This window comes from Mustela lutreola, chromosome 1, assembly GCF_030435805.1.
Source record: "Mustela lutreola isolate mMusLut2 chromosome 1, mMusLut2.pri, whole genome shotgun sequence".
NCBI lineage: Eukaryota > Metazoa > Chordata > Mammalia > Carnivora > Mustelidae > Mustela > Mustela lutreola.
In genome coordinates, this window is record NC_081290.1 from 276,327,797 (window position 1) to 276,346,664 (window position 18,868).

General features: G+C 36.2%; 3 protein-coding genes across 3 annotated transcripts; 1 reads left to right on the forward strand and 2 right to left on the reverse strand.

Annotated features, from left to right (window-relative positions):
* Positions 1–3,622: 3,622 nt before the first annotated feature.
* Positions 3,623–4,579, forward strand: LOC131822645 (olfactory receptor 8U3-like). The gene has a single exon (XM_059158934.1). It carries the CDS (start codon positions 3,623–3,625, stop codon positions 4,577–4,579), a length of 957 nt encoding a protein of 318 aa, XP_059014917.1.
* Positions 4,580–9,205: 4,626 nt separating this feature from the next.
* Positions 9,206–10,138, reverse strand: LOC131822646 (olfactory receptor 5M9). Its single transcript, XM_059158935.1, has one exon. The coding sequence runs from the start codon at positions 10,136–10,138 to the stop codon at positions 9,206–9,208; it is 933 nt and encodes a 310-aa protein (XP_059014918.1).
* Positions 10,139–15,759: 5,621 nt separating this feature from the next.
* LOC131822647 (olfactory receptor 5M3) lies at positions 15,760–18,548 on the reverse strand. Its single transcript, XM_059158936.1, has 2 exons — positions 18,540–18,548; positions 15,760–16,695 (listed from the first exon to the last, which is right to left on the reverse strand). The coding sequence occupies exon 2, from the start codon at positions 16,690–16,692 to the stop codon at positions 15,760–15,762; it is 933 nt and encodes a 310-aa protein (XP_059014919.1). The 5' UTR covers positions 16,693–16,695; positions 18,540–18,548.
* Between the last annotated feature and the right edge of the window lie 320 nt (positions 18,549–18,868).

The following is an 18,868-nucleotide window of genomic DNA, read 5'->3' on the forward strand; positions in this document are numbered from 1 at the left end:
AAGAACAGTTACCTCTGGTAGATGATATGAATTTGTATGTGACATATATTTATTTTTATATTTGCATTTCTATCTTCCCATGTATAAAATTTTATAATCAGCATACATATACATATACTTCATTTATATTCTGTAAAATATTTATTTTACAAAAGAAAGGATATATAAAAATGCTTTTGATAAATTTCTAAAACTCCAAGATATTTATTATAATCAGAAGCTAGTCAAGTTTATTGAATTATTCTAGTAAATAAAATGATACTTTTAAATTGTAAATTAATAAGAAAGACGGGTTATTTAATTAAATAACATCAAGGCAGTTGGCTATTTGGACAAAGAGTTTAGGTTCTTGTCTTAAGTCATACAACAAATTAATGAAACGTGACTTTAAAGGTTAAATGTCAACTCTCTAAAATATAAATAAAGGGGATTTGTTATTATTTTCATGTCCACACTTAGCAAAGAAAAAATAAACAGAATTGTCGCTTAAAAATTTAGAACTTCTAGAGGCGTCTGGGTGGCTCAGTGGGTTAAAGCCTCTGCCTTCAACTTAGGTCATGATCCCAGGGACCTGGGACCAAGCCCCACATGGGGCTCTCTGCTCAGCAGGAAACCTGACTTCCTCTCTCTCTCTCTCTCTCTCTCGGCATGCCTCTCTGTCTCGGCATGCTTGCGATCTCTGTCTGTCAAATATATAAATAAAATACCTTTTAAAAAATTTAGAACTTCTAGATATAAAACTCACTCAGCTAGATAAGACAAATGATTAAATCAGAATCCCTCTAAAATAGTCACATAGGCAGAAAGGGACAATTACAAATAATGACATTAAAAATGGTTGTAATTTAAATTGCTTGCCATTTGATTTTGCTTCTCTTTGTTTTGTTTACATAAATCAGATTGGACATACATAACCAAAGACTAGTGATTTTATGGTGAGACAGTTCTAATTTGAATATGACCTAATGTCAAATTTGTTTCCTGGACTAATCTTTTCCTAATTAGAACTTTTTAATCATAGTTGTGCCCTGGAGTGTCAGTGACCCTAAGGTAGTCATGTTGTGGAACACTGGGAATTAACTTGCTAGGGAATAAAGACTCCATTGTATAAAGCCTATATCACTCATTCACGTACACTCACTATCATTGGATAGTGTCATTGGAAGGAGGCCCCTTTGAAAACATTCAGGAGAGGATTTCTTCCACAACCAGGTAGGTTAAACAGGTATGGTTTGTCATTTCCACAGACCTTCCCCAAGTCATCCAGTTTTCCCCATTAAAAAGAAAGTAGATGACCCTGTCTGACTCCGCTCCAACTGGATGAAGCTAACATCTAAACGCAAGAATGAAATAATCCTCTTAACGCTCCCAGAATAAGTTATTCCCCTCAGTAGCTCACTGAGACTAAGGCTTCCTTTGGAGAAAATATATTTCACTGTTGACAAAACTTCAGAAATCAGTTTCTGTAGAAGACAAGCTTTTATGTATGTATTGCCTTTCTCTTAGAAGAAAATCTTGATGGGTTCAAGAAATGTGTATTAAAAAGCTATTCAGAAGTGAAAGTAATACACAAAAATGGGGGCTGGTCTTTTCAAAATCTGAAATTGATGAAAATGTAGATTTTGCATTTTTTTCCTCTCTTTTAATGGTTGTACAAGGGAAGAAAATGAGCCTGATTCCAGTATGAGTACCAAGAAAAGTAACTCATAATAAAACTTCCACCTTTCAAACATCCAAAGTGATCCCATCAACACTTTCTCATTTCCCCTTCTGCTCTACACCCAGAGAAGGGAGATGCCAGCTCAGGAAGACAAGCCAGTTCCAAAATTCTATCCAAACACACCTTTCACAAGGTGAGCTTTGGTTCTACCAAGAAGGAAGAAAATGAATGAGAGAGAAAATTGTTTTCATGTCAGATTTTATGTATGTGAGTATGCATGTGTGTTTATACACATACACATATGCATATATATATCCATACACAACACTTATATATGTTTGTATGAATACATGTATGTGCGCATGTATGTATTTTGTGTAATTTTGGAGAATGCATTAGGTGCCATTTACAGTGTTAAGCTGAGTCAATAAAGGAAGAAGAGAAAATTTAAAAGATGATTTTTCTGACCACTTAGACAAAACTGTTTCCCTTTGGGTAATACCTTTGGGGAGAAAAAGAGATTTCACACACTGTCTATATGTATATGTGTATTTGATATGGTGAGAATTTCTTATCTTTTATTTTCCTCACAAAATTAAAGTGAACTTTCACAGTCTCAGAGGTGGAAAGAGACATGTAACTCCCCAAAACCACACCATGTAAGTTGTGATAACTACAGGCGAGTTATATATGGAATAAGATAAATTAATTCTGACTTTGGAGATGAAGGTGAGAAGACACTGAGGGTCAGGGGTCTAAGAAGACTGTGAATATGGTGGTAATTGGAGAAAGACATGGCTTCACATGTCTTATAAATACAGAATCCAATAAGGGAAATTGACTCACCAATAATGACTGACAGCTTAGATCCCTAAGCTGGACCAAGAGGTAATATTGATATATTCATAACTGTGGACATGAAAGCCATTGCCTTTTAAGAAATATTTTGTTTATTTATTTGAGAGAGACAGAGAGAACATGAGAGCGAGAAGGAGCACACAAACCAGGGGTGGGGTGGGGTGGGGGAAGGGCAGAGGGAGAGGGAGAAAGATTCCCTGCTGAGCAGGGAGCCAGATGCAGGGCTCCATCCCAGGCCCCTGGATCAGGACCTGAACTGAAGGCAGACACTTAAATGACTGAGTCACCCAGGCATCCAAAAGTCATTTTTGTGATAATGAAAACTTTACAAACATCATATGAAAAGAGTATTTTTTCTTGAAAATCATTCCTTCTTTTGACAAAGAGTTTGCCACCTTTTAAAAGTAAGAATGCATGCTATTGTTTCGCTGAGAATTTACCAGAAATGCTGGAAAACATTTCCAACTATAAACATTGGAAGTAATTAAAATAGAATACCATAAACACTATAATCCAAAGAAACTATATTTTTAAAAAATACATATTCTATTCCTACTCACACGCATATTATTTTTTAATTTTTAGATTGCAGTATTTGAAAATGAACTAACATATACACTTTAAAATTTGCCTAATTCACAAATAAAAACATTTAATGGTCCACTTTCCACATCGGATATCCTGTTTACCTTTTCATTTAGCATAAGGCGTACTTATTAAAATTGAAAAAAAAAGTATCTATTCAAAAAGACAAATTGATGCATTATGGGTTTGCTCCATGAAGAAGAAAATAAAGGGGCAGGAAATAAAAATTTGTTTTCTTCTTCTTACCCAATATAATTTTTGTTTCTTTGTTATTTTTACTATATAGCCATCAATTTATTTTTTTATAGTTCCTCAATTTTTGACCTCAGAAAATTATGAACAGCCAGAGAGAACAGTTTGAAATGGGATGTATTTGTTTGTTTTTAAATTCCACCTCAATGAAATATAATTTCTGAAGCTAAAACACGCAAGAGTTGGCATCTGGTGACAATTCCTTGACTAAATAATTTGTCTCTGGATTTATCTTGTCTTTTTTCAGCAGTTAAGAGACTGGAATAAATGGCTGAAAGGAATAGAACCAAAGTGACGGAATTCATTCTTTTGGGTTTTTCAGTCCATAGAGAGTTTGAAGTCATTCTGTTTGTGCTCATTTCAGTGGTGTATACTCTAACTTTCATAGGGAACCTTGGGATGATTTCATTAATCCGATTGGATTCTCGACTTCACACACCCATGTACTTTTTTCTCAGTAATCTGGCCATTGTAGACCTCTGTTACTCTTCATCAGTAACCCCCAAATTCCTGGAAACCCTCCTAAGCAAGCACAAGTCTATATCTTTCTATGCATGTGCAACACAGCTGGGCTTTTTCCTGAACTTCCTGATTTCAGAGATGTTCCTTCTTGCAGTAATGGCTTATGATCGTTATGTGGCCATCTGCAATCCTCTTCTCTACATGGTGATTATGTCCCGAAAGGTGTGTATGCAACTGGTAATAGGCCCTTACTTATACAGCTTTTCTGTTGCTTTGCTCCATACAGTTGTTACTTTCCAACTGATTTACTGTGGCCCCAATATCATCAATCACTTCTATTGTGATGATGTCCCTTTGATGGCCCTCGCCTGCTCGGACACCAGCCTCAAAGAAATCTTGATTTTCATCTTTGCTGGATTCAACATGATCAGCTCTTTGACAACAGTTCTTATTTCTTACTTATACATAGTGGCCACCATCTTGAAAATCCAATCTACAGAAGGGAGGTGCAAAGCTTTTTCTACTTGTGCCTCTCACCTGACTGCTGTGACTATATTCTATGGGACTCTGATCTTCATGTATCTGCAGCCAAAATCAAACCATTCCCTTGACACAGACAAAATGGCCTCTGTGTTCTACACAATAGTAATTCCTATGCTAAACCCCATGATCTATAGCTTGAGGAACCAAGAGGTAAAAAATGCCTTAAGGAAAGCAATTGACAAATGTTATGTCCTGTTTTTAACAAACTTTAAAAAATGACTTGGAGTAATGTCTAACTTGGAGTAATGCCATATGTAGATACATTGTTTTTATAATCTTTTATAAGCATTTGATGGGGTAAATTCATTTTTACCACCCTTTATATGAATAAAATTATTTTGTACATGAATTATATTTTTCATATAGTCTATAATAAGATGAAATGTTTAAAGGAGTAGAATTTAGACTTTTAACAAATTGTTACTGTTTAGGTATATCACCCAGATAATACTGGCCTCGATAGCTACTGTTCAAATGATAAGAGTCAACTGCTTCTTCACAGACCTGTACCCCTGGGGCAAATAATACATATATATTAATAAAAATAATTAATTAAAAAAAGTATGTTTGTATATTGGTGGAAGACAGAGAAGGGGGCAGGGAAGTTGGTGAAGTAAGTTTCTTGTCCATTCTGATGTCATTTCATAGCCTGCCCCCACCTCTACCTGGTCTGCTAACCACCAGTCCTCACTCTGCCTCTGACCACCACTAGATACATTGCTGGTCACTCCCTGGTATTATACAATTATCATGTCCTTTGAAAAGATGTCATTTTTCATTATGCAGATTTGAGAATCATGATTACCTTTTAGAAAGCTCTACTCTCCAAAGCAAAAATGTATACCTATCCCTAAATTCCCTAAGCAAAGCTGTGCTTTCCAAAGTTTCTTTGGAATATGGGGATATTTTGGGGGGATATGGGAACTTTACCGAGGATTAGGGGACAGGCCAGATGTAGTTAAAAATATATGGTATGCAATGTGGTGGGGTTGGGGGTAGGAAAAGAAAAAATGAAAGAAGATGGGATTGGGAGGGAGACAAACCATAAATAAAGGACTCAATCTCAAACAACAGACTGAGGGTTGCTGGGGGGAGGGAGGACAGAAGAGGGTGTTGGAGATCTGGACATTGGGGAGGGTATGTGCTATGGTGAGTGCTGTGAAATGTGTAAACCTGGCGATTTCACAGACCTGTACCCCTGGGGATAAAAATACATTATATGTTTATTTAAAAAAATAAATTAATTAATTTTAAAAAAGAAAAACAATATGGTAATTATGATTGCTGTCACATTCCAAGAATATAACTCTATGTTGCAGTGATTATAAGGAAAAAAAATCCAAATCCACTTAAACCTTCAACCAGAATGTAATACGTTTTTTTCACTCATAAATTCAAATACTCAGTGTCCACTGTGTGCTTGATATTGTGAGCCAAAGCAAGCACATTCCTGCCTGATAAGGCTGAACTCTGGTAGAGAAGGCAAATGTCAACCAAATAATTACAAAAACAAACTTTTAGTTTTGATAGGAGTTAGTAACACTCTGAGAAAATTAAAGGGTCAGAAAAGGGTCACTAAGGCAATCAATGTGCCACCAAGGCAAAAATTCCAGTAGCATGAGCTACTAGCCACAAGTGCCTCCAGACATTTTTCAAGACGTTTTCTCCTGAAGCGTTGTATCAGGCCCCAAGGAGAAAGGAGAATATGTGGGATAAGGCAGTACTAGTGTGGAAAACAGGTATTGAAAGCCCATTCATAAATAAATAAATAGGGACGCCTGGGTGGCTCAGTGGGTTAAAGCCTCTTTCCTTGGCTCAAGTCATGATCCCAGAGTCCTGGGATCAAGCTCCACACTGGGCTCTTGCTCAGCAGGGAGACTGCTTCCCTCTCTCTCTGCCTGCTTCTCTGCCTACTTGTGATCTTTGTCAAATAAATAAATAAAATTTATAAATAAATAAATAAATAAATAGCAAATCCTCATTCCTGATTCTTTTGGGAGAAGCCCACCAGCGTTCAGTACAAATACAGTATAAATACCTACCCCTTCTGCTTTGTTATTCTGCCAGTATATTATGACATGCCTGGGTTTGGCTCAGGCACAGGGTTTAGGTTTTTCAGTCTGGTAAGCTCAATTCCCAGGTTAGGGTTTGATGAATTTATCCTCTACAATGTGTCCCTCTTAGGGTCTAATTCAACCCCTGTAACTACTCTGAATGGTAGTATATGGGTGGAGTGAATGAATGGCTAAGGAGACAAAAGGAACACAGTGTAGATGGCATTCTTGTTTACAAAGTTACTGTCCCCTCTGAGACTCTCCTTCCTCACAGATGTGGAATGGGACATTGTCATTGCACTAGGAGTCCTACCCCTAAAAGCACAGCACATTGAGGTGATTACATGACTGAGAATGAGCCAATCAGATGTCTTTCAATGGAATCTGTCATTGTAATCCTGTAATTCCAGTGAGTCTCAGCTGATCACTTAACCTTAAATTAAGTGAATTCTGGAGCTGAGGTTTTCACTTAAGGCTTCCCTGAGCACTAAAAAACAGAATGCTGATCTGTAGAGAAAGAAAAATAAGAAATCCAAATCACCCAACTGCTAGTTTCTTGTAAAACCTAGTTATGTTCCCTGCCCCTGAGTTTTGTAAAATACCACTATAATTTTACTTAAAAACAGAAACTAAAACAAAAATACATTTGCTTCTTGCTTATTTTTATTAAGATACTTTGAATGGTTTCTGTGGCTTTAAAGTGCAACAACCTTTTTTTAGTAAGTGTTAATTTCTAACCTTGGGAATTTCCTCAGTGAAATCTGAAACTGGCTTCTTCCTATAAGGACAAAGACCAAAGGAAGAGGTAGAGCCCTACAGATTGATAGGTGCCATCTCATAAGGAAGGAAACTTACATGTGAGGCTGGTCTTAGGTGGCCACATAAGTAAATCTCCACAGGTTCCTGCCAGAATCTTAAAAGTGTATATGGAGGCCTTCACAGGGTTCAGTCACATATACGTGCAGATGGTCTTCAACAACACTTTGCTCTCCAAGGCTTTATCCTTGAAAATGGCTCCTACTGTGGGAGAACATTCCAAAGACAGGGGAAGGAATAAGGAGCTCTTGCCTTGGTCCAGCTTGACAGTCAACTGGCAGTTGTGTCCTGTCAATGACCTCCTCCAATAATAAGATGGGCAAAAGGTGGATTCTAAATAAATCAGTCTGCTGTTTGAATATTATATGACTAAAATTAACTGATGGTGTAACAAGAGAGACTTTCACAACAGACCTACTGGACTTTGTCTCATTCAAACCATGTAATGGTTTGTAATGTCTTGGACATTGCAGAAATTATTGGACTCTGAAGAAATTAAGACAATGGATATATATAACCCCCAAGGGAAGTAGTATGTGACAGCAGTCCCAAGAAGTTGCTGTATGCATTATACTATATAATATATGCACAGTGACTAAATATATCTATAGATATACATAGATATAGATGATATAGATATATGACAGGCAAATGTGTATATGAGTGTTTGTGGTCATCAGTTGTGTTTTCTGACTTTTAGATTATTACTATGCCTTATGGTTTTTCCTCATTAGCATGTCACACTTGACATAAGCATATCACACTTTCTCATTAACATATCACACTTATTTGCTTACATATTTTTCTTAAACTAATTCATAATTTTCTCTAAATAAATCTGAAAACTGAACTTTAGATGACAACCACTACAAATGAGAAAGAGGCTCATAAATAAATAGAAAGTAATAAGAATAAATAGATAAATTTCCGGCTCTTAAAAGGGTGAACGCTTATGACAAAGGAGTTTCCTGTCCTCAGCATAATTTAAAAAATGAATCTATAAATTTTCTGATATATGAAATAGGACCTCTGCCAGACTTTGTCCCATTAAACCTTTGGTTGATATGATCCGAAGTTATTGCTGGATCCTAGTTTATTCTCATTAACATTATATTCTTCAGTTCTTTATTTAGCAGCTTATAACAAGAGTTATACCAGAATCAAGGAACGCCTGGGTGCTCATTCAGCGTCTGCCTTCAGCTCAGGTGATGATCTCAGGATCCTGGGATCAAGCCCTACATCAGGTTTTGTGTTCAGTGGGGAGCCTACTTCTCTCTCTCTCTCTCTCTGCTGCTACCCAGCTTCTCTCCCTTTCCCTTTGTCAAAGAAATAAAATCTTTAAAAAAAAAAAAAAAAGAGTTTTACCAGAATCCAAACTAAAGAGTAGAGTTAGAATAAACAGCTTACTGAAGCAGAAACATTGTTAACTACCAAACAACACATACTGAAGATATAATTTATGATGGTCCTGAGACACAGGTTGAAGATTCTGAATACAATTCCATTTTCAGAAGTCCATGTGTGAACGAACGTTATAGAACACTTTTTGGTTAATCAGGAACCATTAACATACCTAAGGTCATGAAAAATACATGAATTATTACTCTTTTTCTAGGTAGAGGAGCATGGGTATAGGGAAATACCCTAGGAAAACATGTTCAACTCTAGCAAAGGTATCTGTAATTAATATTTATTTATATAGAGTCATTTATGAATTCCTCCAATGACTACACTTAACACAATTTTATGTACATTCTGAATGACACTAATATGTCAGTTTTGATGATAAGGTTGTATATATAGAATAAAGCAGTCTTAGCAGTGGGAGTCCCTTCTGGAGTAAGGCATCCTGTGTTAGATTGGACCTCTTATTGTATGTAAGAGTTGCCTTTAGAAAATCCTTGTTGCATTAAGACTTTTATGCCTGGACATTCATAATAGGTAGCAACATACCACAAAACTATTTAATGAAGTTTCATTGGCCCTTGTTTGCCTTGGCAATTGCTTTGTGGACCGCCTCTTTCACATCCTTGTTCCTCAGACTGTAGATCATGGGATTCAGCATGGGGATCACTGTGGTGTAAAACACAGCCACCATTTTCCCCTGCTCCACAGACTCCTCAGTGGGACGTCTGAGATACATGAATATGAGAGTCCCATAAAACATAGTAACAGCTGTCAAGTGGGACCCACATGTGGAAAATGCCTTCCTCCTGCCATCGGCGGAGCGCATGCGTAGCACAGTGACTACAATGAGGGTGTAGGAGATGAGAACCACAGAGAGAGAATACGTGAAGTTAATTCCAGCAATAACAATCATCGTGTATTCTTTGATGTGGACTCCCCCACAGGCAATCTTGATGAGAGGAGGGTCTGCACAATAGAAGTGGTTGATTTCAAAGTTTCCACAGAAGTATAAGCCATATGTCCAGAGTGTACATATTAAACTAACAGAGAACCCATAGACATAAGGCACAGAGATAAGTCGAACACAGACAGTCCTGGACATTTTACTTCCATAAAGCAAAGGGTTGCAGATGGCCATGTAGCGATCGAAAGCCATCACTGCCAAGATATAGACTTCCACGTGCACAAGGGCAATGAAAAAGTAGCACTGCACCAAACACCCCACATAGGAAATGGTTTTTGTCTCTGATATTAAGTTTTCCAGCATTTTAGGGGTGACGTTGGAAGAGAACCACACATCCACAAAAGACAAATGACTCAAGAAAAAGTACATAGGGCTCTGAAGCTGAGGACTGATGCTGATCAAAATGATCATGCCAATGTTCCCTAACAGAGTGATCATGTACACGACAAGGAATACCACAAAAAAGAGAACTTGAAATTCCTGACGGCTGGTCAAGCCCAGAAGAATAAATTCTGTCACATCTGTGAAATTTGGCATTGCCTTACCATAGAGCCAGTCTGTAGTACCTACAGAGAAATAAAAAACAGGAATGAATCTGCTTTATTCTTGAAATTTTTGAGACGGATTTATCCTTATTCTAATGGAAATAATTTAAAATCAATGCAATTATGCACCATGTCCAAGTTTAGAATAGGTAGGCTTCATTGTTTCCCTTAATAGGTCTTATAGGTAGGTACATACCATGAATATTCATTAGTTCTTTATCAGTAAAATAGATAACTACATATATTGCTATCATATATTACTAAAATTGGACATTCACATTTGCTTAATTATTACACTGATGTTAAAATCTCAAGGCACAAACATGATCGAAGTCAGATTAAAAATTGTCAGGGAATGGCTAAATCCTTTCCAACTTATGGACTTACACATTGATGTTGCAGTCTAGTTATTGACATATTTTCCCTACCATATCTTATCATATACCTACAACATACGAAATTCCTACATCATATTTTATTTTATTTGACTAAACATTATGCTTGTTTGCTGCATGCACTACTAAAATTATGTCAACGGTAAATATCATGAAGTAAAGTTTAGGTGACATGTTATTTCAGATTCTACTGGTTTTCAGATGCAATCAATGCTACACCTGCTTATTTATATTCACACTTAATATCCTCTCAAGGAAAAGGTTCCGAAACAATATTTTCCCCATTTACTACACTTTTCTATCTTACTTCTCTCAAGGAGTAAAAACTTGTCATAAGTTCTTAAGGACATCTGTAGGATTAACACCATCTTGGAAATTTGAGCTCCCCTTAATATTAATATTTGAAGGGTCTATTACTCTTGAAAATTGACCTTAGTTTATAATTGCTTACCTTAGTTTATTTACAAACATCAAAGCCAATATTATGGCAGATATATTTGTTACAGCTAGCAGTTCTTTTGTTTTGTGTTTTTATAAGAGAGGGAGATGGGGTAGAGAAGAGACAGAGAGAGAGAATCCCAAACAGGCTCTATGCCTAGCACAGAGTCTGACACAGCACTCAATTCCACAACTCTGGGATCAAGACCTGAGCTGAAATCAAGCCTCGGATGCTTAACCAACTGAGCCACCCAGGTACCCCTAGATCTAGCAGTATTCTAAATTCTGGAAATCTGAGAATGAACAAGATATATAAGATTCTGGTTTGCATCCTACTCTATCATCATTGAAAAGACCAAGCAATACACAAATGTACAAATGAGATACTTTAGGAGGTGGACATACTGTGACAAAATGGCAGCATGCTAGGAAGATAAGAAATAGGAGGAGGCAGGGTGCAGAAAGAGTGATCAAAGATTTCTCTGAGGAGGGGACTTCTGAACTGGTGAGAAACAGCAAGCTGTGTAAAAATATGAAGGGTGAATGGCATGCAATGGAAAAGCTCAGAAAGATAAATATTAGCTTGGCACTAGGTGAAAAAGAGTGTTGCTAGAGACATCCTTTTATATCATGTAAAAAAATATATATGGGCTCTGTGATTATATCATGGCCACCTGTAATTGGTAGCACGATGAATTCAGGAGTGAATTAATCTCAATGAACTATATTCTTACCCTGAAAATGTTTAATAATGGAGTTAAATATGCTATTAATTGGGTACATAACATAATAGGCACCAAAGTTTTAATTCTGATCTAAGTTTCCCATTACTATAGATTTCCATGATTGTAACCCATCTTTTGGCTCATTTCAAGTATGGGAATCCTGAGTCAGATAATGTCTGCAGTTTGTTTGGGGAAGAGCTCTAAAGTGAGGGATTTCTCTATGCAAAAACTCCTGACCCCACTTGATGAACCCATGATTCTCCAGTTCACAGAGTTGACTTTGGTTAATGGTTCTACTTATTTTAAGCATAAAATGATATAAATATATTTTTCAAGGTATGTAAGAAACATAAACTAATACTATTTCTCCAATTTTGTTTTAGTTCCTGCATGAGTGTGTATTTATTTTCCTCTATACGTAATCTTTAGCTCTGTGATAGTAGAGTTTGTCTCATCCATCTTGGGAACTCTTTAAGTTGCCTAGTTAAGATGTTACATGTAAACGGATATTCAAGAATATTCACAGTTATGATTTTTTTTAAAGTGTTGTGAAAAGTGTTTTAAAAAGTCTAGTTCAGCTTTATGGAATACATTATAGCATTCCAACACACAAAAAATAAGACAGATTTTTCTAGTGACAACAGTCTCAGCTTTATAATATCAGTAAGAATAGCTAACTTTTACTGAGTGCTCCCTGGAACTTTAGCATGCAAAGGTCCTATGAAACAGATTCTATTAGTATCATCATTTTGCAATGAAGAAACCAAAGCACTGAGACTAACTAGGTCTCCCTGGCCAGACAACAAGTAATTGACAAGATTAGGATGCAAACCAATTAATTTAACTGCAGTACCCTTAATGACCTTATGTTGTTGCCTCTTTGATTACTTATTCTATTATCCTATTTCTTTACATTTAAAATTTAGTTTGATTATCCTCCAAGACATAACAAAGGTATCCTTTTAACAGTCCATCCTAGATGAACTAGTCCTTTGCAGGACCCTTGAGCAGGCTGAACTACAGAGGTAGTAGACCATTGCCTCTCCCTCCTCCTTGAAGTTTAGACCTGGGATCAGATGTCCCAGTGAGTTCTGGGATAGAGTCAGTTTATTGCAGAAGTGCATCATCTGTCAAAACAATTGAGAAGATAGAATGTATAATTTACAAAAATATGTATTTTTTTATTAACCTTTCAAGAACTTTCCATAAAGAAAAACAGTAAAGGTATAATTACTGGCCCAATCATTAGCACTGATAGGATATCCTCAACTCCATTCACATCTATTTTAAAGCAACAATGTGAAAATCAATGGTATTTGCAGAGAATGGTGTAAAGGCTAACAAACAAGGATTAAATTGTATAAATCTGCATTGTAATGAGCTCATTCTTGGGATGTTTTGAACAGATAGAGAAAGAATATTTCCCAGTAATATCATATAAAGCACTGTGATAACAAATAAATCTACAAATAAAGTCTCAATCTCATCTTCAAAATATGGATAAAAATGAAAATATTTGACTGCATTAATCTGTTTTGCAAAGAGTATACAATTTGTAGACCTACCTTCAGCAGAGGAGAACATCCAATGATAATTGTTCCCTATTTATAATAGAATTTTGAACACTGAGAGCATTGAGAATATCTCCCCCGGAAACTACCCCGGTAATTATGATAGGAATAATGATTAAAATGCCAGAAACGTCTCAGGGGTAGGAGAAGTTAAGGCCTGTTAATGAGAAGGGTAACCCTGATAGTAAAATTAAGAAATCAAAATTCTTGATAACATGGTGTAATCTCTCCCACCTTTACATGAGTTCTGCATTCTTTTGTTCTCATTTAGCAGTTATGCATCTTGGGAAAATATTCTTGGTTTGCATCATGACAAGGAGAGATAAATGTGCTGTATGTTAGAGATGCTTAAATATAATGAAAGTGACAGATGTAGACATGAATGTAACAAAAAGATTTATTTTTCAAAGTACTTTGCAAAAATATCCCAAATACTCAACAAATGAAAAAATTGCTTTAAGTTCTACTAAAAACTTAGATTCATAGAAATTACAAGTCTGGAGAGACCTTGGAGAGCAGTGACTAGAAACTAAAAATTAACTGGATGAATAATAAAAATGATTTATCCAAGGAGAACCACAAATTAATTTGAAATTTGGAAACTCAAACCCAGAAAGTGCTGTTCTCATTCTTCATGGAGCACGAAACTAAATCTCTAAAAAGTAAATAGGGATAGCTTTTCATTTTTTTGGGTGTTGGGGAGGCAGTGAGAGAATGAGAGATATAGCACAGATCCAAATCCAACTGTTAACAGCCTACATATTAAAATGTTTTAAAATCATACTTTGAAATTTATTAGTAATCAGCAACTAACTGGCATATCGAGAGTTCTCTAACAAAATCCAACTGGTGAATAAACAGTTGTCCTGACAAAGTTATTTTTAACTAACCCCAAAAGTAACACTGAGTTAGACCTTAAAGTTGTTTTTTTGGGGGGAGGGGTTAAGTTTTGCAACTATAGGCACAGTGGTAAAGTATGATTTAATCTAAATGACCAGTTTGTTTAAATGCAAATACCTTTAAAGCATTGCTGATGGGGCACCTGGGTGGCTCAGTGGGTTAAGCCTCTGCCTTAGATTCAGGTCATGATCTCAGGGTCCTGGGATCGAGCCCCACATCGGGCTCTCTGCTCAGCAGGGAATCTGCTTCCCTCCCTCACCCCACCCTCTGCCTACTTGTGATCTCTCTCTCTCTCTCTCTCTCTCTGTCAAAAAAATAAATAAAATATTTTTTTAAAAAGTTGCTGATGACATGTGTGTATGTGTGTGGAAGTGAGTTCGTATACATTGTTGGTTCCCCTTGAAGAAAATAAAAACTCAAAAGTGGACAAAGAAGAATGTTTATTCTCATATTACATCAATGCCATTTTATATTTATATCTTTCCAGATAAATTTGTAATTACTTAAAGGTGTAATTTAAGTGTGTGTTGGTTCCATTGCAGTACTTTTTGTATTTTCTACATCAAAAAAGCAGATTATTAATGTATGTATTATAGATGTATGTATTGATAAAGAGAATTTAAGAAGTCCAAGTTTTAAAGTTGTTCCTCATGCTTGTATTTCATGAAATGAGGTATGAGAGTGGTGGGTCATGTTATCATTAGCAACAAATACACCACCCTGATACTTTGTGTCTTTCAAACATAAAAATCATTTAAAAATATTTACTACATCTTAGTCACAGATGTGCAAATTATTCCCCATGAATACCAATTTTATTTATTTATTAAGTGGGATCAAGAGAGCTGTGCTTTCAAAATTATGCATCCATTTGCTGATTCTACCCACTCTTCTGTCCAACCGAAGACCCTTTGGCAGGAACAAGGGAGAAGGTCAGTGATCAATGGCCACCGTGGCATTTAAATATGGCACTTACTGGGATCTGTAAGAGAATTACATACCATGCCGAATCTCTCATGAATACTAAAAATGTTGAAAAGGGATGACATACAAGAGGATAGCTTTATTCAAGATAATAGTCTCTGAATAGACCTGCCATTCATATTGAAGAAAATATATTTGTTTCCATAAAATCTCACAACCATTACCAAGACCACCATTTTTATGTTGACATACTAGAAAACTAAATGCAATAAGTTCTTATTTTTACTGCTCCAATCTACTCTCTAAATAGGCAAATTGATAAGTATTTTCCATAATCATTCATTGCATTTTTTAATAAAAAAAACAAAATACTTCATTTCAGCTAAATATTTGAATAATTTTAATTAGTGTACCTGCAAATTTTGGCTCAAACAAACTTTCCAATTAATTAATTTTTTAAAAAATTTTAACAAATCCTTACTACTCACATCAATAGCGTTGATTTGTCTCCTTTTTTTCCCACTGGGTTTGAGTCTTTCTCTTTTTTTATAATTAATGCATGAAATAATCTAGTTTTTGTGAAAGTTATTGATATGCTGAACCACAATCTATTGACAAATTCTTATGGATCACATAAGACAATATTAACAAAATTGTATTTTATTTTGTTAAACATGTTCTGCTGATAACTTTTTTCATGGCTTCTTTCACATCTTTATTCCTCAGACTGTAGATCATGGGATTCAGCATGGGGATCACTGTGGTGTAAAACACAGCCACCATTTTCCCCTGCTCCACAGATTCCTCTGTAGGACGTCTGAGATACATGAATATGAGAGTCCCATAAAATATGATGACCGCTGTCAAGTGGGAGCCACAGGTGGAAAAGGCCTTCTGCCTCCCTTCCGCTGAGTGCATCCGTAGAATGGCAATGAGAATGAACAGATACGAAATGGTCACCACAGTCAGAGAATATGTGAAATTAATGCCTGCAAGTATGATCATAGTGTATTCTTTTACAAAAGTCCCTGAGCACGCCATTTTGATGAGAGGTGGGTCTGCACAGTAGAAGTGGTTGATCTCAATATTCCCACAAAAGGACAAGCCATATGTCCACAGGGTTGCAGCCAGACTAGTCAGAAAGCCATATATATAGGGGAAAGAAATCAGTCGCATACAGACCGCCCTAGACATTTTGCTGCCATAAAGCAGAGGTTTCCCAATTGCCATGTACCTATCAAAGGCCATCACAGCAAGAATAAAAACTTCTACATGGACGAGGGCAATGAAGAAGAAACACTGTACCAAACAACCGGCATAAGAAATAGTTTTTGTTTCTGATAACAGATTTTCCAACATTTTGGGGGTCACATTGGAAGAAAACCAGACATCCACAAATGACAAATGACTGAGGAAAAAGTACATGGGGCTATTAAGCTGTGGACTGACCTTAATTAACATGATCATGCCAATATTGCCCACTATGGTGACAACATAGACCATAAGAAAAATGATGAAGAAGAGAACTTGCCATTCCTGACGACTGGTTAGTCCCAAAAGAATAAACTCTGTCACATCGGTGAAATTGAGCATTTTCTCAACTCCAAGTCAATATTTGTTATAAATCTCAGGGATAACTAGGAGGAAATAAATTTAAAAATCAAGTGTTGTTTATTTCTTAATTTATATTTTTATCCATGCCTCTTTTATATTTCTTTATTCACTATCTATGACTGAAAGTTACTAAGATGCCCTAGTACATAACAGTTATATGAATATTGTGACTGAAACATACTGCTACTAAATATTGTGCTTAGTCAAACTGCCAAGACTACTTATATTTCTAAAGATTTTTTTTTTTTTTTTTTTTTTTTTTTTTTTTTTTTTTTTTTACTTATTTCAGAGAGAGCATGAGCAGAGGGAGGGGCAGACAGAGAGAGTGAATCCCAAGCAGATTCACCACTAAACACAGCCCTATGTGGTGCTTGATCCAAGGACCCTGAGTTCAGGACCTGAGCCACACACAGACCCCTCTGAGACTATTAGACATCTCTTGTTTCCAATATTGGTATGTTTGGAGGTTTCATATTTTAAGATATTTATGAAGGCTCATAATTCTCTCTTCAACCCAATGTAAAATAATTTCTTACCTCATCACTTCTTCATTATAAGCATATTCTCCATGATTAGGGATGGAAGCCACTTAATCAAATAATTTACCAGCCCTAAATGTTTGAGAAAATATTATTTTTAATCTAATCTCATGCTTCCACCCACTTAAATTAAAGAGCGCAAACTGATCACATTGGTCATCAAAGCCAGGTATAAAGGGGTAAAGTATTTAACTACATTCATTAATTTATACATATTCCCTGGATGTGGACTCCTTAGCATATAATTATAATCTACTAAATATTATTGACTATTATTTATGGAGATTCCCCTATTGCATCACTCTATATTTCAAATTATATCAGTAAATACAGATTTTTTTTCCCCACAAGACCAGGCATGAGAAAATATTCAGTATTCTCAGTAAAGAATTCTGTTTTTGTTGTTAGACTTGTGTTGAATTCTGGCTCCATGATGTAAGAACTTGAACTGGTTTTATATTTGTTTTCTTTGCCTTTCATTTATCTATGCCTTAATATGATGTGACAGTAACAATAATACTCATTTCATTGTTTAATTATAAGTATGAAAAGACATTACATATTCACACATAATAAATACAGAGCACAATTATTACTAAATGCACTCCTGGAAATTATAGTTTCCATTAGTAGTTTGTAATAATCAAATGATCAAATCTCTGTAGAAAATATCTTTCTCTCTCTGTATCTGTCTCTTTCCTCCCTCCTTCCCATTTCTCAGTCACTTCCATGTGCATAAATAGACACCTTCACACACAGATATCATGTATAGTATAACTAATGGTAATTATAAAGAATAAGAGAAGATAGGGGCACCTAATGGCTCAGCCAGTTGGGTGACTGCCTTCTGCGGGAGTCATGATCCCAGGATCCTTGGATCCAGCCCTGCTTTGGGCTCCCTGCTCAGCAGGGAGTCTGCTTCTCCCTCCCCCTCAGCTGCTCCCCTTGTTCCTGCTATCTAGCTTTTTCTTGCTCCTGCTCTCTCTTGCAAACAAATAAATAAAATTAAAAAAAAAATAAGAGAAGTTAAAATCTGAGATGCAAATTTAGTCTGACAGATTTGGATAAATATATTTTTATACCAACCTGAGAATGAGGAGAAATATTCCCAGTAAGAATGCAGAAGTGAAAAGAAAATGCTACATGAGAGATGATAAGCAATGTATACCAGGTAAAAGAGAACCTGAAAGTCCACAAGAGAAGTTTCCCTTAAATCTTTGCCTTAAGGGGGTGGGGGGCGGGGGAGGGGGAAGAAGAACCAATTAAGAAGCTTTGCCTACCCAGAACCCTGGGGGCAAGTAACCCTCTAGAGGAAAGTCCACACTGTTGAGTTTTGGTTTTTAATAGTAGGTTTGCACAATTTGGTTTTTCCCCAAATTCAAGTTATTTTGATCTTCTGGGATCCAAGAACACAATTTGCTTTGGGTTTGCATCATTTTCAACTGGGTGATGGTGTCACTCAGTCTGCACAAGGCAGTCTTATGTTCTGCAGTCCTTGGTCTGTGCCACTGGGCTTTTCCAGTGAAAGGTGAAACAGGTAGCATCATTCCCTACAATGAAAATTGTATCATATCAGAGCAGGAAAATGTATCTGTTTCACATCTTTCACTTTATGA

Coding starts and splice junctions, on each gene's coding strand:
- LOC131822646 (XM_059158935.1), bottom strand. CDS start 10,138: ATGCCAAATTTCACAGATGTGACAGAATTTATTCTTCTGGGCTTGACC.
- LOC131822645 (XM_059158934.1), top strand. CDS start 3,623: ATGGCTGAAAGGAATAGAACCAAAGTGACGGAATTCATTCTTTTGGGT.
- LOC131822647 (XM_059158936.1), bottom strand. CDS start 16,692: ATGCTCAATTTCACCGATGTGACAGAGTTTATTCTTTTGGGACTAACC.